General features: G+C 48.1%; 1 protein-coding gene across 1 annotated transcript; it reads left to right on the plus strand.

Annotated features, from left to right (window-relative positions):
• The first annotated feature begins 16,905 nt into the window (after positions 1 to 16,905).
• On the plus strand, positions 16,906 to 20,620 carry Cst3 (cystatin C). Its single transcript, XM_003476403.5, has 3 exons — positions 16,906 to 17,187; positions 19,172 to 19,285; positions 20,289 to 20,620. Exons 1-3 carry the CDS (start codon positions 16,960 to 16,962, stop codon positions 20,370 to 20,372), a joined length of 426 nt encoding a protein of 141 aa, XP_003476451.1. The 5' UTR covers positions 16,906 to 16,959; the 3' UTR covers positions 20,373 to 20,620.
• Positions 20,621 to 26,769: the final 6,149 nt, after the last annotated feature.

Here is a 26,769-nt window from a genome sequence, read left to right on the forward strand (position 1 = left end):
TAGATCTTTCACACATTTTGATTTTAATTTAGTGTGTAGTGATAGATATGGGTCTAGTTTTAGTCTTTAGCATGTGGAAAGCCAGTTTCCCCAGCACCATTTATTAGAGAGGTTACCTTTCTTTCATTGAAGGTGCTTGGTCTCTTTGCAAAAATGAGGTGGCTGAGTGTGTTTGGAGATGTTTCTGTGTCTTATATTCTGTTCCACTGATCCTTGGGTCTGTTCTTTTGTTTGTTTGTTTGTTTGTTCACCAGTACCCTGCTGTTATTATCACAGTAGCTCTGTAGAATAATTTTGAATTAGAGATTGTGATGAACCCTATCTTGCCTTTGTTGCCTAGAGCTGGTTTTGCTATTCTAGGTCTCACCTGGTTCCAAATGAATTTTACGCATCTTTTCTCTTATTCTGTGGTATATGCTAATGGTATTTTGGTGGGATTTGCATTAACTTTGTATAGCAGTTTTGGGAGTAAGGTCATTTTCACTGTGTCTTCCTACCCAAGAGCAAGGAATATCTTTCCATTTTCTAACATCTCCTTTCAGCTCCTTTTTTAGAGTACTGTAGAGTATTCAACATAGAGCTTTTTAAATTCCTTCATTAGATTGATTCCTAAGTATTTCACTTTCTTTGGATGCTACTGTGAAAGATTTTATTTCCCTAAAATCTCTCTCATTGAGTTTGTTATTTATGTACAGGAAGGCTATGCATTTTTGAGTGTTGACTTTGTATCCACTTATGCAACTGAATTTGATTATTAAATCTAAAAGGTTTTTGCTGATTTTTATTTTCTATGTAGAGTACCATGTCATCTAGAAATAATTATAATTTAACTTTTTCTTTCTTATCTTTATTCTTTTTATTTCTTTGTCTTGTCTCATTGCTCTGGCTAATGTTTCCAGCGCTATATTCAATAGGAGTGGTGATAGGGGACATGCTTGTCTTATTCCTGATTTTAGAGTGAAAGATTTCAGTTTTTGACCACTTAGTATTATGTTGTCAGTTGTATGGCTTTTATTGGATTGAGATAAAGACTACATAGTATTATGCAGTCATAGATGGCTTTTATTGGATTGAGATAAAGACCGTCTATTCCAATTTTATGTGAAACTTTATCATGAATGGGTGTGGATTTTTTCAAAAGTTTTTCTGAATCTATAGAGGTGATCATATAGTTTTTGTCAATTGTTCTGTTGATAATATATATTACATTTATTGATTTGAGTATGTTGAACCATCCCTACATCCTTGGGATAAACCCTACTTGATTATGATGTACAAATTTCTTGGTGATGTGCTGCGTCTTATTTGCCAGTATCTTATTGATGACTTTTGTGTCTATGTTCATTAGGGAGACTGGCCTGTAGTTCTGTTTCTTGTTTAGGTCCTTCTCTGGTTTTTGTATCAGGAAATACTTTGGGAATATTTTTCCCTTTTGATTTCACTAAAGTACTTGAGGAGTAATGGCATTAGATCCTTTCTATATTTCTTGTAGAATTCACAGGTGAATCCATCAGCACCTGGATTTTCTTTGTTGGTAAGTTTTTAATTACATTTTCAATTTCCTTGAAAGATACTGGGTTACTTAGGACTTTTACATATTCTTGACTCAACTTTAGTAATTCATATGTATCAACTTTAGTATTCATATGTACTTTATTTCTTCTGTTTTCTTTCTAGAATAAAGGTTCTCAAAGTAGATAATGATGATCTGGATTTCCAAAGGATCCGTTGTGATTTCACCATGCTCATTCCTAATTGCATGAATCTGAGTCTTTTTTTTTTCCTTTTTTTAGTAAGATTGCTTAAGGTTTTTATCAGTTTAATTTAATTTTTCAAAGAACCAACTCTTTAATTCAGTGGTTGTTTGGATTGTTGTCTTAGTCTCAGTTGGATTAATTGCTGTTCTGATCTTTATAATTTGTTCTTCTGTGTGAGCTTTGGGCTTGACTTCTTCTTTTTCTAGAAGCTTGAGCTTCAAAGTTAGGATGTTTATTTAAGCTCACTCTGTTTGTCTGATATAGCAATTCATCGCTATAAACTTCCCTCATAGAACTGCTTTTATTGCATCCCATAAATTCCAGTATATTCTACCCAGCATTATCATTTAATTGTAGATACTGTTTAATTTCTCCTTTAATTTCATCTGAGATGCATTGGTTGTTCAGGTGGGTTTTAGTTAATTTCCATGTACAGATTTAGGGAGTTTTTGTGGTTTCTGTAGCCATTGATTTCTAATTCCACTGCACTATAGTCAGATAATATGCTTGGGATAATCAATTCCTTTGCATTTACTTAAGCATGTTTTATGGGCTAGTATGTGGTTTATTTTGGAGAACATCCCATCTACAGCCGAGAGGAATGTTTATTTTGATGTCATGGGGCGGAACACTCTGTACACATTTACTAAGTCCATTTGTTTACAGGTTTGGCTCAGTTCTGATATTTCTTTGTTGATTTTTTGTGAAGTTGATTTATCCATTTGTGACAATGAGACATTAAGTTTCCCTGTTACAACTGCATTAGTGCTCATTTGATTTTCTGTCCATTAATACTTGTTTTATATGCTTGGGTGCACCTATATTTGATCTGTATACACTTGTGATTGTTACCTCTTCTTCTCGGGGACTACCTTTAACAAGTATGTAGTGAACCTTATCTCTTTTGACCAGTTTTGGCTTGAAGTTCATATTGTCTGCAAATTGAATGGGTTTTTTTCTCTGAGTTCCTATCACATGGGGTATTGTTTTCTATCGTTTGACATGCAGTCTATGACTTTTTAAAAATTAAATATGTTTCCTGTATGCATCCTATTGTTGGATCTTGTTTCTTGATCCATTCTGCCAGACTATTTCTTTTGATTGGTAAATTGAGACCATTTGTAAATGGTTGATGGTTATAACTAATATGCATTGGCTTATCCTTGCCATATTATTTTCTTGCTGTTGGTTCTCCCTTTGGTTAATCACTTGTCCTGCCTAATGACTTATTTTTATTGGTGTTCTTGGAATTGAGGCCTTTGTTAATTCTTTCTAAAATACCTTTTTTAGAACATTTTGTACTTCATTTGGTGGTGAATTTCTTCAGTTGTTCTTTGTTGTGGAAAAATCATATTTTTTCCATTGATTTTGAAAGATAGTTTGCAGGGTACCTCAACCTGATTTGGAGGTTGTTTTCTTTCAGGACCTGAAATACTTCATTCCAAGGTCTCCTTGACTACAGGATTTGCATTGAGAAGCCTGTTGTGAGCCTGATGGGTTTTCTTTATAAGTGATTTGTTTCTTTTCTCTACTTCATGTGCTGAGTTTTGGTTATATGCCTTGGCATAGACTTAAAATCATGGTTAATTGAAGTACTATATGCCTCACTATATGTACATAAAATTCTTTTTCATGTTTCTACTTCTATGAAATTCTAAATCTATGAACAGGTTTTTTTTTGCACTTATACTGTCTCCAACTTTCTCATTGATGCCCATCAATCTTATTTTGTTCTTCTTTGCATTATGCAGCTGTTGGATTGATTTTCTGCAGTCCACTTCTAATTTTAAGATACTTTTCTTTTCATATTTGCTAACTGCAATGCTGTCTTCTACATCTGATGTTCTGACCTCTCCTTCATTAGTCAGTTGTACATACTTTCAATGGAATTTTAAATCTTCTGAACATTTGTTTCATACATTCCATTCCTTTTCTATGTTGGGAAATCACAGTTTCCATCATTTTTCTAAGCTCTTCAGTTTTTAAAATTTGTGTCTAATCTAGATTCATTAAGCAAATCCTTCATTTTGGTCATCATTTTTTTTTTAACTTGAGAGATTATTTTCTCTATAGTCTCACTCATTTGATTTTTACTTTTGCTGCTATCATTTCAGAAAACTGGGTGGCTTCCAATTTCAATGTACCCTTGTCTTGTCCTGTGTAGCTGGAGGTCTGCTTCTGCATCTTGTTACTTCCTATTTCTTATTTTATTTTGTTTTCTGTGTTGATACTTACAAATCTCTTATGGTAGATAGCTTTATCACTGGTATTGAGGCTTTCCTAGGAAATGTCTGTTTCTCAGAGATGTCTTCTATGTGTAGAGATTCTTGTTCTTTGGGTCTATCCCAAGATCCTACTTCCCAATTTATAAATGGTAAAATCTTGCTCTCTACGTGGCTCGGACTCTATCCCTTAGGATGGAACTGTAGTGATAGTTATGACCACAGACAATCACAGTGTTGTCCTACAAAGGAAAACACTGATTACAACTGGCTAAAGTAGTTCAATTAGCAAAAACAATAGCATCATCAAATACAGTCTAGAAACAGACTCTATAAGTATTAATTTGGTACTCTTGACCAAAGGGGCCAGATCTACAGTTATATAATAAAATCCAACATAAATCAATGACTTCTATGTAAAGGATTTCCCCTTACTAGAATGATTTTACCCTGTGGTGGAGAATGTTAAGAGATATAGAGGGACAAAACAGAGAGATAAATGAAGATAAATACAGTGTAACCAAGGCTGGACAAAAAAGGATGATGTGCAAACTTTGGGAAACTGAAGAAGGCAGGAGACAAAGAATGAAGGAGAAAGCAAAACATCACAAAGCATGCCAGAAAGACTAGAGACAATGCTTACTGACAAGATAATGTCATAAAATGTTAAGAGAGATAGTTGAGGAAAGAGAGAAAGAGGACAAATAGAACAGAACAAAAATAAAAGTTAAAAACTAAACAATCTAAAAAAGAGGCAAAAGTGGAAATGAAACCAAAAAAAAGCAGGAAAAAATAATAAAATTCCTCTGGCGTCCATAGTTGTATGGTAGTGTCCAAGTCAGAGCCCAAAAACTACTGGGTAATCCCTCCGAAGTCTGCCGTAGGTAATGCTAGGTACAGGGCTGATCTTTGCTTCCAGGTGTGGGTGCTGGGGCCCACGTCTTTAGCCAGCAACTTTCTGTATGTCACTCTACTGCCTACCCACCCCTTGCCCTGTTCACCTGCATTTCTCTCACAGCTGCTGGGGTACCCTTAGGCAGGGACAGCCCGGGGCTGCTCCCTGTCCCCTGTATAGTTGGCTCCTCCCACTCCTTGCACAGCCTTCTCCGTTCCACCCGCACTGGCAATGCTGATTGTTACAAGGTGACTATTACACATTTTGGGTTTCATTGCTCCCACTGTTCTTATTGCTTTTTTGGAAGAGAGTAAAACCAAATGTGACATAACAGAACAGAATCGGTCAAGTCAAAAGGGTGGATATAATAGATAATATAAAAACATAATACAAGGTGATCAACAATGGTTACCCTAATGCCTCCCGCTATTTCTAATAGAATTGCCTATATCATTAGTTGTAATACTATTGAACAAAACCGTAAAGGATAAAACCGACAAAACCAAAACATTGGAGATATTGTAGGTCTTCAAAAGTAGATAGAAGTCAACGAGAATGGGCGTTATAATGAATCTCATTATCTTCTCAGCTGATGCCTAAACTTTCGAACCTGATACTATTCAGCAAAACAGAATAGAGGAACCTCAGTCAAAAACAAGATGGTGAGAGTAACACAGGGCTTCAAATCGAGAAAATAGAAAGTCAAAGTGGGTTACTATATTATATCCTGCTATATTTTTTTCTTCTGTAAATCTGTATAACTTGTACCCTTCACTGTTTTTTTTTTCTTTTCTTTTCTCCTTAAATAAAAATTTAAAAAAAAAAAAAAAAAAAAAAACAAGGTGGGGAGTGTCCCGTCACTGCCACAGAGACAGCCCAAGGCTGTTCGGTCTCCCTTCAGTCTCCGCTCCAGTGGGTTGAATGACTACCTCCCAAGCTTGTTTAAATCCCACACGTCTGCATCTCTTTCTTCAGCCACTGGTCACAGGGCAGGAAAGGTGGTGCACCATCTGTACTGTGTCTCGCTGTGATAACCTTGCTGTTGCTAGGGTTTCCAGCTAGCTGATAGACAAAATGAAAAAAAAAGCTGGTGATCGATCCATCGGGGAGAGAGCAGTGTCCTGGTCACTCATCTGCTTGGTTACAGCATCCTCTGCACAGAAGGCAAAAGAGGCAAGGAGCCTTCTTTCCCAAATCTGTCCTGTATTGCTTGAATTACTCACACTTTTGCAGTCCGTCAGTGTCTTGGAGATTTCTAGCACAGTGATCCTAGCTCAGCACCCAGGCTGCAGTGCCACCAGCACCCCATGGTCTGGTTCACCATTTTATAAAGTCCTTTGTCTATGTTTTGTTTGATTTACATGTCTCTTATTTCAAATTGATTTTGGCCTCAGGATGCATGTCTCTTTCTTTATTCCAATCCACTGTGGTTTTAGCAGTTTCTCGGCATAGCTCCAATGTGGCCCCTCCTCTATTCAGCCATACTGGGTCCCTTTGCCCCTTTGTTACATACCTGAATAAAAACAAGTTGAAGAGAGTCAAGTACATGTGAACAATCTGTTTTAAACATTTGTCCCATTTTTATTTAAGTTACCTACGAAAGCCAAAATATGAGCCCAGCATAACTAACATGAAGTTGTATCTGTATGAAAGGAAATATTGAAATATTCTTATGAATTTCATGCATGAAGGAAAGATCTATAATGTAGAAATTTCCACTTGAGACATGCTGATGTTCACCTGGTTTTAGATGTTGGAGTATTAAGTGACAGGTTTTTCCGGACAGCGCCCCCCTGTGTTCTCGCAAACCCACAATTCAAAGCTCCTGCTGTTCGTGCAAGGGCAAATGCTCATTCAATCAGCTGTCAAAACGTCAATCCGCCTGCCCCTTTAACTCCCCCCCCCCACCCCCGTCAAATTCCAAATAAAGTCCGCGATTCTTTCCCAAAGCTTCCAAAGCTGTTTGCCTCCCTTCGGCAGCCTTCTCTTCCCCTCAATAAAGGCTTTCTCTCTTCTGCTGTATTCCTCTTCCTTCCCCTCCCCCTGTTCTCTCGCGCCATGGAAGACGAAACATTATGAATTTTGGATCTTTCTGTTTCTTAGTCTGTACTTAAAGTAAAGCAGAAATCCTGACCGTGCTGCTGTCATTCTGTTCTCTGCCACTGAATTCAGCTGAATTCTATGAGCTTACACCCAATTATGCTAAAAACAGCATTCCTGCTCACAACAGACCCATTGTACCACAACCTTCAGCTAAGCTTATCCTAGTTTTTTGTAACTCTCACTTGCTGCCCTATAAAAAAGACAAACTTTCTGTAATCAGAGGCTCAGATTTGGGAGAATACTCCTCTGGGGACTGCTGGCACCAGTAAAATTTCCTGTCTTCTCCTACGCTCTGGGCTACTATTGACTCAGTTTTCCTGAGTCACTCATCCTGGCCACTCCAGGTCATGGAGGTGTGAAGATGATGGGACACAACTGTGGCCCTCTTGAAGTCACTGAAGCAAGAACCCATTACAGAGTCTTTGAGACTGAAGCAGGAACTGGTGAGGCACTGGGGCTTCCAGATACCTCCTCCCCAATACACTTGCTGCACATTTGCCAGCCATGTTCCTTCCCTAAGCCCTCAAGATCCAGAAGATGGCGGGTTACAATCCACAAATCAGCATACAGTTGCACACCTGGTCCCTTTTTTCCAAGCAAAATGTGTGATCAGGTGTATTGCCCAAGGGTCTGCCCACTGTAAAGGTTTCTCTTGTCCACTGTCCAAGGGTGTCCTTGGGCTGGGGATTTAGCTCAATGGCATAAGCGCCTGCCTTGCAAGCAGGCAGTCATGAGTTCGATCCCTGGTACCGATAAAAATGAAAAAAAAAAAAAAAAACAAGGGTGTCCTTCACAGGTATTATAACACTGCATCTGTCCAAGTTCTGGTTGATCCTGCAAAACATGCAGAACAAACTGTAAGCCAGGTCCTAGTCATCGCTTCCTTACCTATCGTATGGTCAGTCAGCTGACCATATGATACACCCATGAGACCAGAGGTGCATACTTGGATACAGAAGGCAATATAATAGAAGGAACTGTGCCATCTAGGCAACTTCCTCATGTAACTAACTCCTACTTTCCTGATCTGCTCAGTCCAATCATGTATATACCATCTGCATTTAGATGGGCTATTGTTATGTATGCCCAACTTTATGATGTGGTGGGTCACAGAGCACCCAGCTCAGTTCAGTCACATGGTAACCTCGTGTCCCATGGTCAAGTGTTCAGTTTCCACTGAAGTTCGATAGCAGACCAGGAGCAGTTTCTCAAGGAAACGTAGCTACCTGCAGAGGGCGCCAGACCCCACTCCAAATCTGTGAGAGTATGCGGTGATTCCCCTTGTGGACCTGTCAGAGGCCCTAAAGAGCAAAGGATACAGCAATTAGGAAAACTGGAGAGCTTCAAAACAAGCTTGCTTCCCGCTTCTTTCCTGTTTTACCCCATCCAGGCTACAAGCCTAGTGGCTGGGGTCACCCACTTTCAAGACAGGTGTCCCCTCTTCGTTTGCTGACCTCTGTCATCCATAAACACACCCAGAGCTTTTTTTTTTTACTAATTTCCTAAATTTACTAAATTTCCAGGCTGTTCTTATTCCAGAATGTCACACCACCTTTCTTCATGAATCCCAAACAAGGAAGTGAACACTTGTGTCATGGGTGACACATTGTGTCAACTTGAGAAGCAGGGTCCTTTCTTTATAAACATCCTCAGCCTGTGCAAGAGGAGGGCACAGAGATTTGGTGAGTGCTACAGCCTCCCTGGGGACTGGGAATGGCCTGTGTACAATATAAGGGAGGAAAAGAGGTTTGTTCTTCCCCTCTTTTGCTCATGTTACCTTGCTGTCTGAAATGTTTGCCCTTTGCCCTGCCACCCTGCCCTGGAGCCAGTTGATTATGGACTGAAACCTCCACAAACAATGAACTAAATAAATCTTTCTTTCCTTTATTTAGGGTGTTGAATGTTTTGTCCCAGCAATGAGAGAAATGTAATTGAGGAAGCTTACCATTGAGAACATGATCCTGGCGCACTCTGAACTCACCATAGCCATCTCTCCACTGAGTGCACGCATGGAACCATGCTCCACTCTACAAAAGAGAGAGCCCTCCAGAGGCCAGACCCTGGACAGTTTTGGACACCTAGGAGGTCTCAGTGAGGCCTGCTGGTCCTACCAGGTGATTTGGACCTGGTGATTGTTGCTGCACCTCCTCCACAGCAGGATGTGAAAAACAACATTGTAAATTTTGCTGAAGGATGGGATTGTTTATTCCTCAGACACCTGACCCAGTCTGGTGATGCGGGATAGAGCTACAGCAGGGAGGAAGCAGACATTGAGCCTGGTATAAGGACTGAGGGGAGGATGTGGAGGCGCACAGAGAGCTGGTGCACCCCTACTCTCTCCTCTGGATCTCAGGACAGAGGCTACATGGAGCCTGCAGTGCATCAGGCAAAGCGAGCCCATGTGGTGTGATGGTCCCAGGGAAAGACACTCGCTGCTGAGAGCTTGGCCCCACAGAAAGGCAAGGAGATGCTTCTGGGCACCTGGCTCTCAGGGGGAACAGCAGAAACCCCCTGGGCCCCCACAGGGACTGCTGCCTGGCCACTCATCCAGGTAATGGACAGACAGTCACACTGCCCAGGGTCACACATGGCCACCCAGACAGAGTAGCACACACAGCCACACACATGGAATCACACATACAGCCACATGTGTGCACACAGACACAATCAAACATACTCACAGAAAATCACACACACATACACAGATTGCCTTAGGACAGAAGTGAAAGTGCTATTATGTAGCAAACTTGATCTGCAGGTGTTTCCCAGCTGTTTCCACCTCAAATTACAAAACTCTTTATGGTCAAATCCAAAACAATCCCTTGAAGGATGAGAAAAGTCAAAAAGTGTTTTACCAACTGGCATTTGCAATATGCATGAGGCTTTGTGAATTAATACAAGCTAAGCTCCTAAAGTTTGGAGGATTCTTGAACCAACACCGGAAGCATTCTGCATTCAGCGTCTCCTCATGGAGGCAGACGTCAGTACACACTGAACAGAAACAAAACACAGAAAATGCCTGCAGAGGAGAAGTTGATTAAATCTCCCCTGACTCTCACAGATGGCTCTGATCTTCAGATCCTTGGTGTTCAGGAGGGGACAGCACCTATCTGGCACATTCAGAAGTTGAGTCCTCTGCAAACAAAGTGGGAGGTGCAGATCTCGAACACTGCTCCACCTCCTCTGGATTTAGAACTGGGATCTTGAGGGCATTGATACTCGTGATGGGATTGGGTGGTGCTGAGGGAGGAAGGGCTGGAAGGAGCCCTGTTAGGTTGAAATTGGAATTGAGGTGCACTCACAATGGTCAGTGCAGAAACTGACAGTGTAAAGCCTGCACTGTGGCCGAGTGGATGTCCCAGCTCTGTCAGCAGAGAAGGCAGAACAAGAGGCCTCAGCTGCCCACTATGTGCATTTGGAGCGTGGACATTCCTTGCTCAGGAGCTCTCTGTGCTCTACAGGACTCTGGTTAGCATCCCTGACTTCTGCCCACTAGATGGTGCTAACACCTTCCTCCTAAGAGGGAACAGCCAAACTGGTCTCCTGACATGGCCAAAGGAAGCACCTGGGATGAGAAGCTCAGGACTGGTACCAAATTTTACTGCTTCCAGGGCTGGACCAAGGACAGGAAACTTTGAACCTGGACCCCTTGTTATGTCACAAAGTAATGACAAGGTAAAAGAAAGAGGGGTCATGTCCACAGGACACAGGAGCCAGTGTAGGACCCAGGACCAGTCCCTGAGACCATGCAAACATGAGGTGACAGTAAAAGGGCTGAGGTCTTGCAAACCCTGAGGTCTTGCAAACAAGAGGTGACAGTAAGAGAGCTGGGGATTCAGCTCAGTGGTGCAGCACCTGCCTGCAAACATGAGGTCCTTAGTTCAATTCCTGGCACTGAATAATAATAGTAATAATAATAATAATAAGTGGTAGTATAATAAAAGTACAAGTCCTGGAATAAAATGAGAAACTGTCAGTAGTTGGACACATAGATGACTAAAGAACAGATTGATGGATGGATGAGTTTTCTGTACTGGATAGTGCAACATTAATAAATATATATTTCAATGATGACATTAGAAATAACAATTTGAAACTAACAATAATTGATACTGTCAAGAATTGTCACTGTATGCTGACCTTAGAGAGTACAAGTTTAATAAGCATGAAATAACAGTATTTGAAAGTACTGCCCATGAAATACTTATTGATTTTAAAAAGGAAAACAGTAGCTTTCCACTGGAGAAATGTGAAGGAGCCTCCAGACCCTGATCAAAGCCAACACCCATTGGCACAGGGACAGGATGATGGTCTCCTTCCTTGTGGCCTCCTGCATGGTGACATGAGGGCCCAACCTCCTCTCCACAGGTGCTCTAAAGGCCCTGTACCTAGTTGCTTGACAAACCCCAACTGGAGACAGTTTACAGAGTGACTGTCCTATGCTTTTCCAAAAGAATGAGATGACAAAGACAAGGAAGACTGAGGTGCTGTTTGACACAGGAAGAAACTGAGGAGGCCCGAGGGTAAACTCCCTAGACAAATTCACAAGCTTGGTCAGACACCATGTGCTGTGCTTCCATCGTGATGGCAGTCACTGGCCTGAGTTTGGGAAGGAGAATGCCCTTGACTTTAGGAAATGTATGTGACAGTTTCTAAGGGTGAAAAAGCCTGTGTTGCTCACCTCCACACCCCTGTAACAACATCCAGCAGGAAGGCAAGCACGTAGGCTCACAGTCTTGAAGAGTCCAGTGGATGGTTGCTTGCCACGCTGCTTTGGGGCTTGTGACCAGGTAGCTTGTCATGGTGGGGAACAAAGCCACTCTGCTCATGCTGGTGGGGGTTTGTTCTTGCAGGGCACAGATCACACAGGCAGAGAAGGGTCATGGCACAGGGGCAGCAGCCCAAGGCCCTGGAGGTAGAGAAGACCTGTAGTGCCACAGCCCTCTACCCTCCAATCAGGCAGCAAAGGAGGAGCCCAAGTTGGGCAGCAGGATCCAGCACAGCCCTGGCTCCTTAGGGGAAAGGGCGGGACTGGGAACAGGAGCCAGGTCACCATTCTCCACAGTGGCCGCTCCTCTGAAGACGCGAGTTCTATGTTCCAGGCCCGGCTCCCTGGACTATTGCTCTGACTTCCTCCCAGCCTCCTTCAGACAAACCATTCTCCACAGAGCTCTCTTTCCCTCCAGTCTCAGCGATGTTACAAACAAGCTTCAGAATGGACTCTTTGGGTTTTCCTTCTCCCCCTGCATCCCTGGAGCCATCTCTCTTCCCTCTTTAGATAGAGCAGGAAACTCCAGTTATGTAAGACAAGCTCTCTTGGGAGGAAATGCTGGCATTTTCTCAGAAAAATCATAAAAGGAGCTTAAGTTTAAGGGCAGTAATCCTGACTCCTGCCATTCAGCAAATTCCTGTGGCTGATCTATGCCAGGCACCAGGAAGCAAAGGAAATAGACACCAGGCTGGAGCTTGCAGTCACTAGGTAGAACAGGAGACACGAGAAACACACACACACCAGACCTCAGAGGGTGCAGTGAACAAATGAATGTGGGGAAACAAAGAAAGGAGGGTATGACTTTAGATAGTGAAGTCAGAAACAGCTCGAGGGAGGCAGACCTCTGTGCAAATCTCTGAAGGGGTGAAGAGGACCCGCAGACCCGTGGGAAGAGGACCTGGCTGGCCCAGGGCCCAGGGCCCTGGACAGGCAGCAGAGTGGCATCCTAGCAGCCTCCAGAGCAGCAGGGTCAGCAGGAGAGGCTGTCGTGCCTGGGGCAGGGTGTGCTGGGCTCTGGCAGTCGCTGCAGCCCTTATCTTCCAGTGATCAGGGACCCTGGGGACCTCGCCCCCAGTCCCGTAGCCACGCCACTGGGGGCATTGGAGCTCAAGTGAGGGGAGCTTCATTGAGGTCACAGGAGCCCAGGAGTTTAGAGCAGAGATGGAAGGGCAGAGGTTGTGTGGAAGACAGGAAACAGAAGGGCAGCCAGGCTTGATGGCGCATAACTTTTACCCCATACTCTTGAAAGCTGAGGCAGGAGGATCACACCTTTGAGCTCAGCTTAGGCAATTTAGGTACCTTTGGAAACCCTGGCTTAAAATTTAGAAACGTTAAAACAGTGTCGAGGATGTAGCTCAGTGTAAAGTCCCTGAGCTCAACCCCCAGTACTGGAGGAAAAACCACGCCTGGATTTAGGAAGAAAGAAGGGAAAGGTGGAGTGGGGGAGAGGGGGAGGCTCCAAGTTTAAAAAAACAAAGAAGAGCAGAAAATGTTGGGCGTCCTCCAGAGATCCTGGCACTGTGGAGCCAGGGCAGAGCCCATCTGAGAGCAGTGTGGAGGTCACGCACACTGACAGCCGAGGAGGCCAAGCTAGCGAGCCCAACACTCAGAGCGCACCATCTACATTGCTTACTCCATCTGCACACACTGGAGTCCGTGCCTTGAACTTCTAAAGCAGCCCAAGCTCACCTACGTGAAAACCACCAGCTAGGGTGACCCGAGGTAACAGGAGGACGGCAGCGAGGGGCCCTATGCATCTGAAGGTATGTGGGGTGTGTGGGGCTCCCTTTCTCATGTCTTGGAGGGACTTGGGGTCAGTTCTGCTCAACCTCTGGGAAAAGAAGAACAGCAACAAAAGTTGGCACTGCACTCTCTAAATCTGCCTGGCCAAGCTCCCAGGGACACCCAGGACACATCTGAAGCCAGGGTTCCTGCGCCAGCTCCATCCTGCGACCTCCCAACCTCATGCTAAAGATCAGAGGTGTCTCTCTGCAGAGACCTAGAACCTGCGCAGAGACCCCGAACCTCCAAGGGCTGGACCACTCTCACTGTCAGAGTCAGAGTCTGGCATCAGATGTGCAGCGCTGCCTTCTGAACTCCTGAGCGAATGAATGGGTAGCCATGGAGCTAAGAACGCCTTTGACGAAACATCAGTAGATACCAGAGAAGCTCTCCCAAAGTGCCCCGGGAACAAGCGCTGTGATAAGTAGATGCCACCTATCAGTCCAGCTCTCACTGCTAGGAGAGAAATAGTGTGTACTGCGTGATTTACGAAGAAAAGCAGTTAGCCAGGCTGGAACTGCCACATCAGGCACCTGAGTCCTGAAAGCTTTGAGCTGCAGCATGCTGAGACTGCAAAGCAGCAGCTCCTGTGCACACCTCCTGTGTGGAGGGGGAAAGTGTGCATGCGAACTACGGTGCCACTTGTTCAGTTGGCAGCATGAGAGTCCCCGGCTCACCGAGGACAACACCCACAAATACTCACAATGAGTGAAGGCCAGCATGTGCTGGATCCCTGGGCCTCTCCCTGGGCTCCCTGGTACTGGCCAAGCCGGTGGCTGCTCTGACCACCTGGGTCAGGAAGCCTGGAAACCCCACTCACCCACGCTCCAGTTCTAGGAAGGGAACTAACTGCACACAGCTCTGAGCTGCGACAAAGCGCATCGCGCCCAGAGCTGTCATCACGGAACCCAGGCAGGAGGAACTGAAAATTGGGTATCATGGGCAAGTGCAGCCCTGAGGAGGAGGTGAACCCAGGGTTCAGAGGCCATCGCACCCCAGAATCAGTGCTCAGGAGGGACAGTTTGGAGGAGCAGCATGGAGTCAAAGTATCGAAGATGCGGTCAGGGCAAAGCTCACGTGTGGCCTGTGCATGTGCATGCAGACCCCCACACATGCATGGTGCACATATGACTCATAGCTGCTCACCCTGGTGTGTTCTTCTTTCTCTTCTGTTTTGTAGGGAACATAATGAACTGATCTTTTTGTTTGAAAACCTCAACTTGTATTTTCACATATGTGGGACAGTTGGGCAACACTGGTCTTGCTCTTATAAATCAGAGTTTGCAGACACCTTTATCCCTTTCTGGGTTCTGCCTGGAAGAAAAGAGTAAGACCTAACCCTACTCCGGACACAGTAGTGCAGTCCTATAATCCCAGCACTCAGGAGGCTGAGGCTGGAGGATCACAAGTATGAGCCCAATCAGGCAATTTAGTAAATAGGAAAACCTGCCTCAAAAATTTGAAAACTTTAAAAAATGCTAGGTATATAGTTTGGTGCAAAGACCCTGGGTTCAAACCACAGTAATGGAGAAAGAAAAAAAAAAAAAAAAAGACTGGCTTTAGAGGGGAAAGAAGAAGACGGTGGAGGAGAGACGAGGTCCCAATTTAAAACAAGGGAAGGGAAGGCAGGGCCAGGGGGAGGGGGAGGCAGCTGCAGAGAACAGAAGCCATCCAGAGCCACCCTTCCCCTGTGCTCTGTGCCTTGGGGCCCAGGCCAGAGCCAATATGAGAGCGGGAGGGAAGCCGAACAGCAAGGCACAGAGCAGAGAGCACGCAGGAAACTGTTTATACCTGCTGATACCTGAGGATCCTGCCTGCCCAACCCAGGCAGGACAGAGCAGGGCTGGGCTGCTGGCTGACATCACCCGCCCAGCACAAGCCCAGAGTGCCAGGAAAGCTGGTCACCTTTGCCCTAGAGTCACTGTCCTGGGTGGCTGTCAGGCAGACAGAGTGTGTTGGGAAGAAAGAACCTGGCTCTCTGTCACCCACTCCTCTTCCGGGCCTGCTTCAACTCTGTCCTGAACCCAGGCTTTAGTGACGCCATGGTCCCCAGCTGCCCGCATCCCCCCTGTCCAGGAAGAGAACCAAACACTAGACGAAGGAATCAACAGAAGGGGAGGAGCTCAGAAAGGAAATTGAGGCAAGGATGCAACACAGACACCATCCTGGCGGGTCCCTCCCTGGGACACTCAGGAGCAGGAGCAGATCCCAGGCAGGGAACCGGCTGGGTGGCCCTGAGCTCAGGCACCAGGGAGCTGACCAGTGGGTGAAGCTCTGGATCATGATGGAGGGTTGCTCTGGGCAAGGCTTGCTAAGGCCCTTAGTCTGGACACACACTTGGGGTGTGTCACTGTGTACAGACACCATTCCAGGTGTCCACCGGAGAAGGGAGCAGAGCCACATTGGGCTCCCCAGGGGAGAAGCAGGAGTGGCCCATGGGCTCTGAGGTGCACCCCTCCACCACTCCTCACGACACCACTCTGCTCCGCATCCCAGGGCCCTGTCCCCAGTGTCCAGGCTGAGCTGGAAGATCACTGCTGCCATGCCAGAGACCCCCGGCTCTTGGCTCCCAGGGCAGCCAGCCCCTGCCCCAGGCCTGCCCCTGCCTGTGCCTCTGCTGGCTCTACATCCTGCTCTAGGCAGAACCTTGCATCCTTTGGGTCCCAGGAGTCCTCTGCCAGTGTCCAGTGCCCCAGCCTGTCCCCAGTCCTTTCTCTCCTTCTGTCTCCTTTCGCGACCTGGAGTGTCATCAGCCAGCCCCAAATTCCCTCCCTGAAGCTGGGGCTCAGGCACCACGTGCGGGGTCGCAGGGCTGGAAGGGGGACAGTCCCCACCGATACCTACCCTGCAGGTCACCAACACCCAGATTCCAAATATCACACACACACTCACACTCAGTATAAAGCACCTCATGGAAAACTCCTGTATCATTAAATGACATTTGGTGTAAAGGTTAAACGGACATTTTATTAACATGATCTCCCCTGTTCTTTTCACTTTCTTGATTTGCCTACCGGAAGTTTACAGCCACATTCGGTAGGTGTCCCAGCTCTGTGGGGGCCCCACCAGGTGTCGCCTTCAGACTCAGCCACCTGTGCCACCTGGGAGTAGTAGCTGGTAGTATAACTAATTGACTGATCCTGAGTCCTTAAGGAAAAGCCCCGTCCTTTCTTAAGTAAAGAGAAGTCGCTCCTGCTTGGCAGAGGAGTTTCCCAGGACAGGGCAGGACCTGGGCTTCCCCAATCTCTGCTCTGGGGATTCCCTGACCTCCGAAGACCCCTGGAAGCCAGGAATACTGTTCTCCCCTTTTCTGCTGAAACATCGTTCAGTGGGCGGAGTCGTAGCCCTGACGCGACCGGAAGAGGCGGAGCGCGCCGGGATAAAGGCGCCCTAGTGCCGTGGGTCCTCAGCTCCCGGTCCACTGCAGCCATGGCTCGCACCGCGCTCCTGCTGGCCGCTGCCCTGGTCGCCATGCTGTCGCTGGCTCTGGCCGCGGAGCCGGTGAAACGCCCGCGCCTGCTGGGCGGCCCGGAGGAGGCGGACGTGCGCGAGGAGGGCGTGCGGCGCGCGTTGGACTTCGCGCTCAGCGAGTACAACAAGGCCAGCAACGACCGCTTCCACAGCCGTGCGCGACAGGTGCTGCGCGCCCGCAAGCAGGTGCGTGTTAGCTGGCCTGCCCGCCTCGGCCTCCCGGGCTGCGGCCCCGCAGGATGGAAAAGCGGGAAGCGGGACAGGCACAAGTCTGCTCCGCGGCAGGGACCCTCGCTCTCCCCTCCCCCGCCCTTCCCGCTGTCTCAGATCATCCCTGCTGCAGCCTGGCCTGAACGCTGACTGGCACAGCAGCTGACACCTGACCCTTAGGTCTGGTCCAGGCTCAGCTGGCAGAGGCACCAGGCAGGGATCATGGTCCCGCCTTTACCGCAACAGCTGCCTCCCGAGCAGGAGCCCCTGTAAACTGAGGACCAAGGGACCACACAGCAGGGATAGGGAACCCGCACCTCTTCCTTCCTGGTGCCCTCTTCTCCAGACTCCACCCGCAGTCCTGTAGCTTCCTGCTCTGTCAGGACCTCAGATCTGCAGAGTAAGCACAACTGGAGCAGAGGGCATCTTGGGCACTATGCCTGACCCTCCCGGGGTCACCTTTGGCCATACAGGCCCAGCTCCCGGCTCCCCCTAGCATGTGGAGCTGTGTGTGGAGTGCGTGGATCCTCCTGGTCTTTGGAATGCACCCTGCAGTGGACACTGCCTAGTCACCAGGACCTGCCCTTCACGCCCAGGACCAGGCTGACCTCAGCAAGCCACACTCACACTCAGTCGCCACAGAGCCTCACATGGGGTGGCTACTGTCCACTGAGGACACTTCCTGTACAGATGGGTCCCTATCTCTAGGTGGGACAATTGTGCAGACACCTGCTGAACCTAGGTGTCGGTGTGTCTTTGAGAATGGACATGGTCAGCAGCAGGTCCTCTTCTCAGGCCCCAAAATGTGTGTCCCTCTGTCCCCAGAAGCCTGCTTCCCTCTGCGCAGCAGCAGAGGGGCTCCCTGGGCAGGATACCTGCCCTGAGAGAGGCCTGGTAGCCAGGAGCTGTGGGACTCAGAGCCAGGGTGGATAGGCCTCTGTCCCTGCTGCCATTGCCCTGGGCAGTGAGGCTGCTGCACCCAGCTTGTCGCTGCTTTGTACCTGGTGGCCTGTGTCCCCCGCGGGGCAGAGCTAGGGACAACACCAAAAAGTGCTGTGCGCAGGGTAGCGTGTGGAGCTCAATTTCCCCTCTGCAAACATCCAAATGAGTGGGGAGTGGCCCATCTCCTCCCACAGCAGCTGCTAACTACTGCTCTGGACATAGCCTGTACTTCCTGCTGCCATGGTCCTTGCTGTGGTCACCTCTTAGGATGACACATCTGGGGTGAAGCAAGGATGTTAGAGATCACAGATGAGAGATCAGTCCTGAGGGGACCTGAAGCCTCGCCTTCGCTGCATGCGGTGCAGTGCAGAGTGCTGTCCCAGGTTCCTGCCCTCAGGAGAGCCTGGTGCCAGGGAGTCCTCTCCTGGGCAGTGACAGGGTGGGAGGTGACCACCCAGTAACACTTCCCTCAACAAGGCCCTCAGCTGCTACAGGATATCTCCCTGTGGGCAGGAGGGTGCCCCCTCCTGCAGAGCCACAAAGAGGACCCGTAGGTGGGGAACCATGTCTCTGAGGGATGAGCTGTGCTTGGTTCTCAGGTCAAAGCTCTCCTGGAACAGCATCCAGTGGGTCCCGCTGGGTACAGAGCCTGCTCGGGCTGGACCCACCCTAACTCCTGGACAGGAAGTGCCGGCTCAGCTGCCTGGCCACTCCCCGAGTCGGCCTCCCTCACATGGCCCAGATCAGAGACCCCAGTCCCAGTCTCTGCTTTCTTCCTATACCCTCTATCTGACCACAACAGATACTTGGTTTCAGTAACTCCAGAAGAAATGAGCTGTGAGCAGGACCCGGCTGTCCTGTAGCAAGACTTGGCTTGCCACTCATGAGCGATGGTTTTGGCAGCTCCAAAATGCTGGCCTGAGCCCAGGGCAAACACACTGACTCATTAAGCAAAGCAGTAGCTGTGGATATGTGAACCACAGAGAGCTGTGAGTGAATCCTACTCTTTCCACTTTAGCTGGTGGCCGGCGTGAACTACTTCCTGGAAGTGGAGATTGGCAGAACCACCTGCACCAAGTCCCAGCCCAACCTGGCTGACTGTCCGTTCCACGAAGAGCCGCACCTGAAGAGGGTAGGGGCCTGCTGTGGGCGGGGCGGGGCCTGAAGCGGGGCAGTGTGAGTCTGTGTGCACATGCCCACATGTGTGCACGGAGGGGGGGGGTTGCTTCTGTGTAGGTACACATGAAGTGTGTGTTGTGTATATGCGAATGTGTGCTTGTTTGTGGGTTGTGTGGGAAGCAGTGTGCGCACCTGTTGGTCCTGTGTGGAGGTTGTGCACAGGTGTGCACATGTGGTGTGGGGAGTGAATGTGCATGTGTGTGTCCTTTGTGGAGTAGGATGTGCATAGGTGTATGTCGTGTGAGGAAATGACTGTATACCCATGTGTCCTGTGGGGGTGGTGTGTGTGTGTATATGTGTGTGTGGTGGTCAGCAGTAGATACCCTCAGGCGGAGGGAATGTGTGAGTGTGTGTACTGCACATCTGCACTGGCAGGACTGTGCACACAGGACTGACTGGAGTGTGGAGTGAGACCCTTGGGAAGCAGAGTGCTAGGAGGTGACTCCTGCCTTTGAGGTGCTCCTGCCGGGCGGAAGGGGCAGCAGGAGGGCTGGTGAGGAGGGAGAAGGCTCTTCTGAGTCCCCGCCTTGCTCCACTCAGAGCCAGGCTGAGCAGGTTGGGCCTGAGAGGGCTGAGATTCTGCTCTGCCCTTAGCCTCCAGCCCCTCCTGACACCCGGGTCCCTGGAGGCCTCACTCTGGGTACAGAGTTCCTATCACCCTGCCTACCCCACTTGTGTCTGGGTTGCCCAGCGTGGTTTTCCCCTGAGTTCCTCTCAATGCTGTCCTGGGCTGAGGTGGAGGTTCCAGGGCAATATGTACCTGCCCTTCCCAGCAGCCCCTGGGCTCTTGGCCCTGCCTGGCTGCTCCCTGGGTACCATGGAGGGAAGAGGACCTGGGATCCCTGAGCTGGGAACAGCACCATGCCGGGACTTCCCCTCCACCCTGCCCCACCCATGGCCAAGCATCTTCCCTTTCTCCTGCAGTCCCACTGATTGTCCTTCCCTTTTTTTTGCAGAACTCGGTCTGCTCTTTCCAGATCTACACCGTACCATGGGAGGGCAAAATCTCCCTCACCAAGTCCAGCTGTCGCGATGCCTAGGCTCTGTGCCAGGCTATGCCATGCTGCCCACCTGTTACCTGTGTCCTCTTTGGTATCCCCTTCCCTCGATGAAACTTAGCCCTGGCACAGTCTCCTCAGTGCCCTAGCAACTGGGCACCAGGAAAAAAGCTCCTGCGGGGAAGTTAGACACCCACGAGCTGTTCCCTCTTCCTTTCCTTGACCTTAACCACACCATTGCATGGGGCTTGCAGCCGCCCCTGCCTTGCTCAATAAAAACCTGCACCAGCTCTTAGGCAGTGTGGTCTTGGGGTACAGGGGAGGGATTGTGAACAGATAGGAGCTGTGCCCACTGGGCCATGCACATGGATGGGGCCAGGCCTGCCCCTTTGGCACCCCTGGGTCTCAGTGAGATGAAGTGCAGAGGGGGACCCTGTAGAGGCGCCGGCACAGCAGCCTCCCTCTGTGATTTTGTGCTCATCCTGCCCAAACTCTGACCGTAACGATGTCAAAGATCCCTGATCGTGGGCGCCTGGAGCCATTGAAAATGTTGGAAATACTACAAGAATCAACAGAATGAAAAAGAGATAGGAAGTGAGCACGTGCTGCTGGAAAAGTGTCACACATAGACCTTGGCAGCACAGGGTGGCTTCAGAACTGCCTCTGAGGAGAAGAACAGGCCTGTCCATGCCAGGACCCAAGGAAGAGGTGCAGGGGAGGTAGGGAGGCCACAGCTTCTGTGCCACCGAGGGCCACTTCCCTCCATGTCCACCTGTGCCCCCCGAGTGCCCTTCCTTGGGGTTTTGGAGACTGGTTGCATAAGTGTGTGGAAACAGCATTGGCCCAAAGGGCCTGAGCCCAGCAGACGCCCTCCAGGGTGTGGCTCAGCTGGGGCCCAGGGTCTCACCCTCTGCTCCAGGGCAGTGCTGGTCAGTCTGCTGGTGATTGGTGCCAGGACAGAAAGGAAGCTTAGAGGTTCTGTGACCGCCCTTGGAAGAGGGACTGGGGTCTCTGTGAGTCCAGCCCAGAGTCGGGGTAGGGCGGCTCTGGTGGACACAGTTTGTGAAGCCAGTAGGAGTCCTGTGCTGGTGTCTGAGGTGGAGCTGCTGCTTTCTCCAGGAATCGGCCTGTGTTCTCAATGCCTTGCCTAACTGGGGGCCACATGGGGGAGGTGGTCCCTGACCCCACAGACTCTCAGGACAGAGTGTTCCAGGCACCTTCCTGGCTATCAGCTGTGCTGTGCAGGAGCTGAGCAGGTAGCTGATTCTCTTCTTGAGGGCAGCAAGGGGTCTGGGGCTCTGGAGACCCAACCCTACTCATACCTCTGCTGTGATGTGACCCCGGCCTGGCCACACCATAGCTGGGCTGGATAGCAGTCAATGGGATACCTGAGCCAATCACCACTCAGGGTCCTTTCCTGCTTACAGAATCAGGTGGGCACGTGGTCCAGCTGTCACCATCTGAATAAGAACAGGAATGTGGCTCTGCTTTCCCAGCTGGAAGACTGCACTCGCTGTCCTGAAGTTAAACAGAAAGCACTCAGGCGAACACAGAATAAGCCCTGGCTGTGCATGCTATGGCAGGTCAGGAGCCAACGTACTCTGAGACCACAATGCCAGCTCCGTTTCATGGCCAAGTCTCTTCTTGAGTCCCCTGGGGGACCACATCTTGGAGGAGCCCAGCAGGCAGGGTAGGGCAGAGGTCAGGAGAGTGGGTGCCCATCCAGGGGACATTAGTGGCTCACATCTGAGGGACTACCAAGGTAGTCCAAATGGGATAAGAATTCAACACCCACTGGGGGTGGTGGCACTCGCCTATAATCCCAGCACTTGGGAGGCTGAAGTAGGAGGATCATTGTGAGTTCAAGACCAGCCCAGACTACAAAGTGAGTTCAAGGCCAGTCTGAAGTACATAGCAAAACCATCTCAAAAAGACCAAAAAAAAAAAAAAAAAGCAAGTTTCCAGTATGCTAGTGAGCAAAATACACACTACATTTTAATCATTCTGTCCTCTTTTTTCACTCTCATTGGGATAGAAGTGGGAAGGAATTTCTGGGCCAGCTGCTTCCTGGGAAAGATAATATATTGAGGCTATTTCTTACTAGTAGATCACTCTTTACAATAAATAGGGGAAGATGATATGTGCAGAGTTTGTCATTTAGGTGCTAAGGGAATCTTTTATCCTAGCTTGTTATCAGCACTGCAAAGGCCACATTGCCTGATTCTAACTACAGAGCTTGCTGAAGCACCAGGCTCTGGCTGGACCAACCCTCAGGTGGGCCAGATTCCCGGAAGGGAAGGGAGCCCAGCACTCACCGCATGGGCTGCACCTTTGCATCCAGTGAGTGCCACCTGAGGTGGCCCTGCATGGGCCTCGGCTCCCATTCCTTTGGCCAGCTGCAGGAGACATTCCCTGTGAAAACACAAGCATTTGTTCTCACACTGGGCATGCCTCTGGGCTCCCTGACTGACTGTGCTCTGCACACAGGAAGGCAGGAGGCAGCAGGCAGACAGAGACGGTGGGGTGATTGTCAGAGCTTGCAGATGAGAGCCAACACTCCAGGGAGGAGGCAGAGTCTTTTTGGGGGGTGAGCATAGTCCTGTATTCCGGGTAAGGGCATTTGCCTTTGGTTTGCCTTTTTCAGAGAAGCCCTTTCCTCCTGAACCGCAGGTTAACTGAGCATACATGACCATATACACCTCATTCTACCCACAGTTCCCTCTGGCTGGCACGAGAAGCCTTCCATTTCCATGGGAATAGCCACAGCATTTCCCCTTGATTCCCTAGAGCTCCTCTACTTTTATCTTTTTCATAACATGCTTATTGGTGTCTGAAAAGATTTGGCATAACGGGAGCAGTGGCGTGCACCTGTAAGCCCAAGAAGCCAAGGCACGAGGATCACCTTGAATTCAAGACCAGACTAAACTATGCAGCAAGAGTCCATCTTAGAAAAACAAAACACAAACCAAGCAACCAACAAATCAAATACACACACACATATACACAGATATGACTCTTGGGCCCATAACACTAATATGTCAGTCAGCTGAGTATCTGTCTGTCCTCCATGGCTTCTCCTCTTCCTGTCCCAGAGCTCTGACCCTCTGGTTTTGTAATTGTTGTTGGTCAATCTGTTGCTTGCTTGGTTGCTTAGTTGTAGCTGTTTCGCCTTCCCTCTCAAATTCCTTATTTGGGTATAAAAATTCAAGTCTTTTGGGATGAACTCTGATGTACATTTCTAGCTCCCACCCTGTTCACCTGAAATTCCCTTGAGCAGTTCAGGCATAACTGTTAAAAACAAGTCAATGAGGCAAATGCAAAAGAAATAAACATTCATAAAAGAACTCGTAATAGTTTCAAAAGTCTTTTTGAGCAACAGAAAATCTTAAGGACGCATTGTGTTTAAGTAAGCAGTAGGTGTGCAGTAAGTAATCCAGGTCATTTCTAATCCGGATTGTTTCTAATCTGGGTTTTGCTGGTGAGTGTGGACACGCGTGCATGTCTAGAGGGGAGGAAGTGGGTCTGTGTGCAGAATTCAACTCTCAGTTACTGAGGGCTCCTCACCTCACTCACATGGGGATAAAACTAGAGCGAGGGGAAGGCAGGCTCCTTGCAGGGGGTTGTGGGATGTGTGAATGTATTTTTGTTGACTGGAAAGGTGGTTTTTGTAGATGCTTTCATGAAGGATGAATTTTGCAAGAAAATTTGTATGTGGGATCAAGTTAGCCAAAATTAGAAGGACATTGTTCAGAGTTTTATTTTCAGTCGAGCGTTGATACTGGAAGTGCACTGGGGTCATCCAAGTTACACTCTGATGGGTGAGTGGTTTTCTAGGGGACAAATATGCCCTCCCTTGGGACTTTGCTGGAAGACTTGGCTGTACCTCATCAGCAGCTGGCCTGGAAAACAGATTTTGTGATAACTGTTGTCCTTCATGCCTGGGAAGTCTTGTGCCATTTTGCAGTTATTCCATAATAACAAGAGATCCTATTTTTAGTTGTTATTTGATATTTTTTTTAAAACTTCCCAAAATCAAATTCTAAAATTAAAGCTGAGCCAGGCATGGTGGCATGTACCTGTAATCCCAGTACTCAGGAAGCGGAGTCAGGGGATTGATGTGAATTTGAGGTGAGCCTGGGTGATATAGTGAGTTCAAGGACAGCCTGAACTACGTAGTGATACTCTGTTTCAAAATGAATGGATGAATGAATGAATGAATGAATGAATGAATAGATAAATTAATAAAATCTTTTTGTCTTGAACTAACCTTGGGATTTTTAGAGATCCCATTCTTGAAAGTCCAAAAGAGATACGTTAGGTTTATTTTCATTCATTAAACTATATGGAAAGTATTGTCAAATAAAAGATGGTGCGTAACTTTTGAGTTATATTTGTATGAATATATTGTTAACATACATTCCCAAAAACTATGGAATTCCTAAGATCTGCCATCTCAGGATACTGTTGTTGGTCATAATTGCAGTTCTTGTGTTAACACTGTGATGCCTGCAGAGAGCACAATTTTCATCGGCTCTTAAACCAGGGCTGTGCTCGCTCTTGACACCCACAATTCAGCTGCCTGAGGCTGGTGCCTCCTGGAAGCAGAGCTTCAGCATTGGCAGGATGGGAGAACTTCGGCCAGTAGGTAGCCTGGTAGCAGAGGTCCGGAAAAAGCCATCTACCGAGCACAGGGAAAGCAGGAATTAATGACACAAAATTGCATGAAATGACGAAGAGAGAGCATGACTTTAAAGGCTTTTTGATTAAAACAGTGCTGACTCTTTTTGTGTTTTATTTTGCAGACTTTTTTTTTTTCACGATGTATAGTTTACACCAATTTGGTAAAATATGCTTTTTAAACAAAAATTGAAATATTTTACTTCTACTTTTTCTCCCTATGTTCCCAGTTTGGAAACTATTCCTGAGTATATTTTTATGGCAGTATGGCCATTTTCATAAGGTCAATAAGAGAACTGCTTTTAAGTGAGATTCAGCTGGAAACCCTGGCTTTTCCTGGAATCCTGCCTGGGGAGTTCACATGGAATGCCGACTCTCTGGCTTTAACCTCAGGCTTGTGAAAATTCCTTGCCAAATTCCTTCTCAAGTTTTCCACCAAAACAAGTTTTCAGTCTGTGGCTTTTCTGGTACAGTTTTGTAAACAAGCAGCAGTTTTGTAGGCGTTCTGCTGTGATGTCCTCAGTGGAAATGGAGAGGACCCCAGGGAGATCTCTCCAAGGAGTACTGGGGGCCCCTCTCCTCAGATCCGAGATCCGGGACTGTGGCTGCTTTTGAGCTCATGACCCACCTGTAAGCTGCACAGGACACAAACTGTCTGACTATGACCCCAGCAAAGACAGAACCTCTGCGACCCCAAAGCCCTCTGCCCTGAAGCAGGCAACTCAGAGTGAAGGTCAGGGCCGACTCTGACACCTGAGAAGTGTGTCACCAGGTGCCACAACTGCAGGTGAGGCTGAGGGGCTGAGGACTCTATGGTGAGCAGATTTTCCCAACACCAATTCGAGCAAAACTCCTATCATCAGGAGACTCCCACCTTCTGTCCTGGCTTAAGCCTGCTCTCTCACTGGGAGAAAGGGTTTGTAGTTCCATCTCATGACCAGCAGCTTCCATGGATAGCCAAAATGACCCCTGGGCCTGTTCCACCACACATCTGTCTGAGTCCCAGGAGAACCTTGCTTGCCTCAGTGGGGCTCTAGCTGCTGTTTCTTTCAGAGTCAGCTCCCTGCTGTTATGTGAATTGCCAGGAGGCCAGGTGACAGAACTGTCACCTACCATCAGAGAGGCACCTGAAAATTTTTGCCACACTGTTTGAAATCGCAATTATTGGAGAGGCTCAGTGACAGAAATTAATCAATTATTTGGCTATAGACTCCTTACTTGGCTCATTTGATATTAGCTGCTTTGTTCATGGGGACTCTGGCTAAATAGCAGACCCCACATTCTTGGCAATGCCCTCCTGATCCTGGCACAAATCTTCCTGGACACCTGGATTTTTGATGGACACTCCAAGGGATTATGCTGTGTCAGGCAGGATGTCACCTGCAGGCTGGCTTTTGGAGCCACTGAGCTGTGGTCTTGAGACCCCTCTAAACTCCCCAAGCCCAGTGTCCTTGTTTGATGGCTGCATCACCTTGCCTAGCACACCCTTGGGTCCTTGCTGCATACACAGCTGTCCCTGCTGAGCATCCTGCCAATGCCCTGCATCCCCCAGCAGTGTCCCCTTCCCAGCAAGGACAGGATTCTCCTAGAAGAGCCCTGATGACCCAGCAGGAAGACAGCAAACCTGCTATGGATTGGGGTCACCTTACTCCAAACCCCATAGATTCCATGGGAGGCTCTGTCTGCCCAGCGCTGGTGATGGTCGGTCATAACCTTGCCCTTCAGAAAATCCTTTCTGGCATAACATGAGGTTTCAGTGCCT

This window comes from Cavia porcellus, unplaced genomic scaffold, assembly GCF_034190915.1.
Source record: "Cavia porcellus strain 051 isolate PalLab524CR breed Dunkin Hartley unplaced genomic scaffold, mCavPor4.1 scaffold_5, whole genome shotgun sequence".
NCBI lineage: Eukaryota > Metazoa > Chordata > Mammalia > Rodentia > Caviidae > Cavia > Cavia porcellus.

Bases quoted from the DNA above. Each gene is read 5' to 3' on its own strand.
- Cst3 (XM_003476403.5), top strand. From the start codon at position 16,960: ATGGCTCGCACCGCGCTCCTGCTGGCCGCTGCCCTGGTCGCCATGCTG. The intron at 17,188-19,171 runs GTGCGTGTTAGC...TTTCCACTTTAG, and splicing joins TGCTGCGCGCCCGCAAGCAG to CTGGTGGCCGGCGTGAACTA. The intron at 19,286-20,288 runs GTAGGGGCCTGC...TTTTTTTTGCAG, and splicing joins AAGAGCCGCACCTGAAGAGG to AACTCGGTCTGCTCTTTCCA.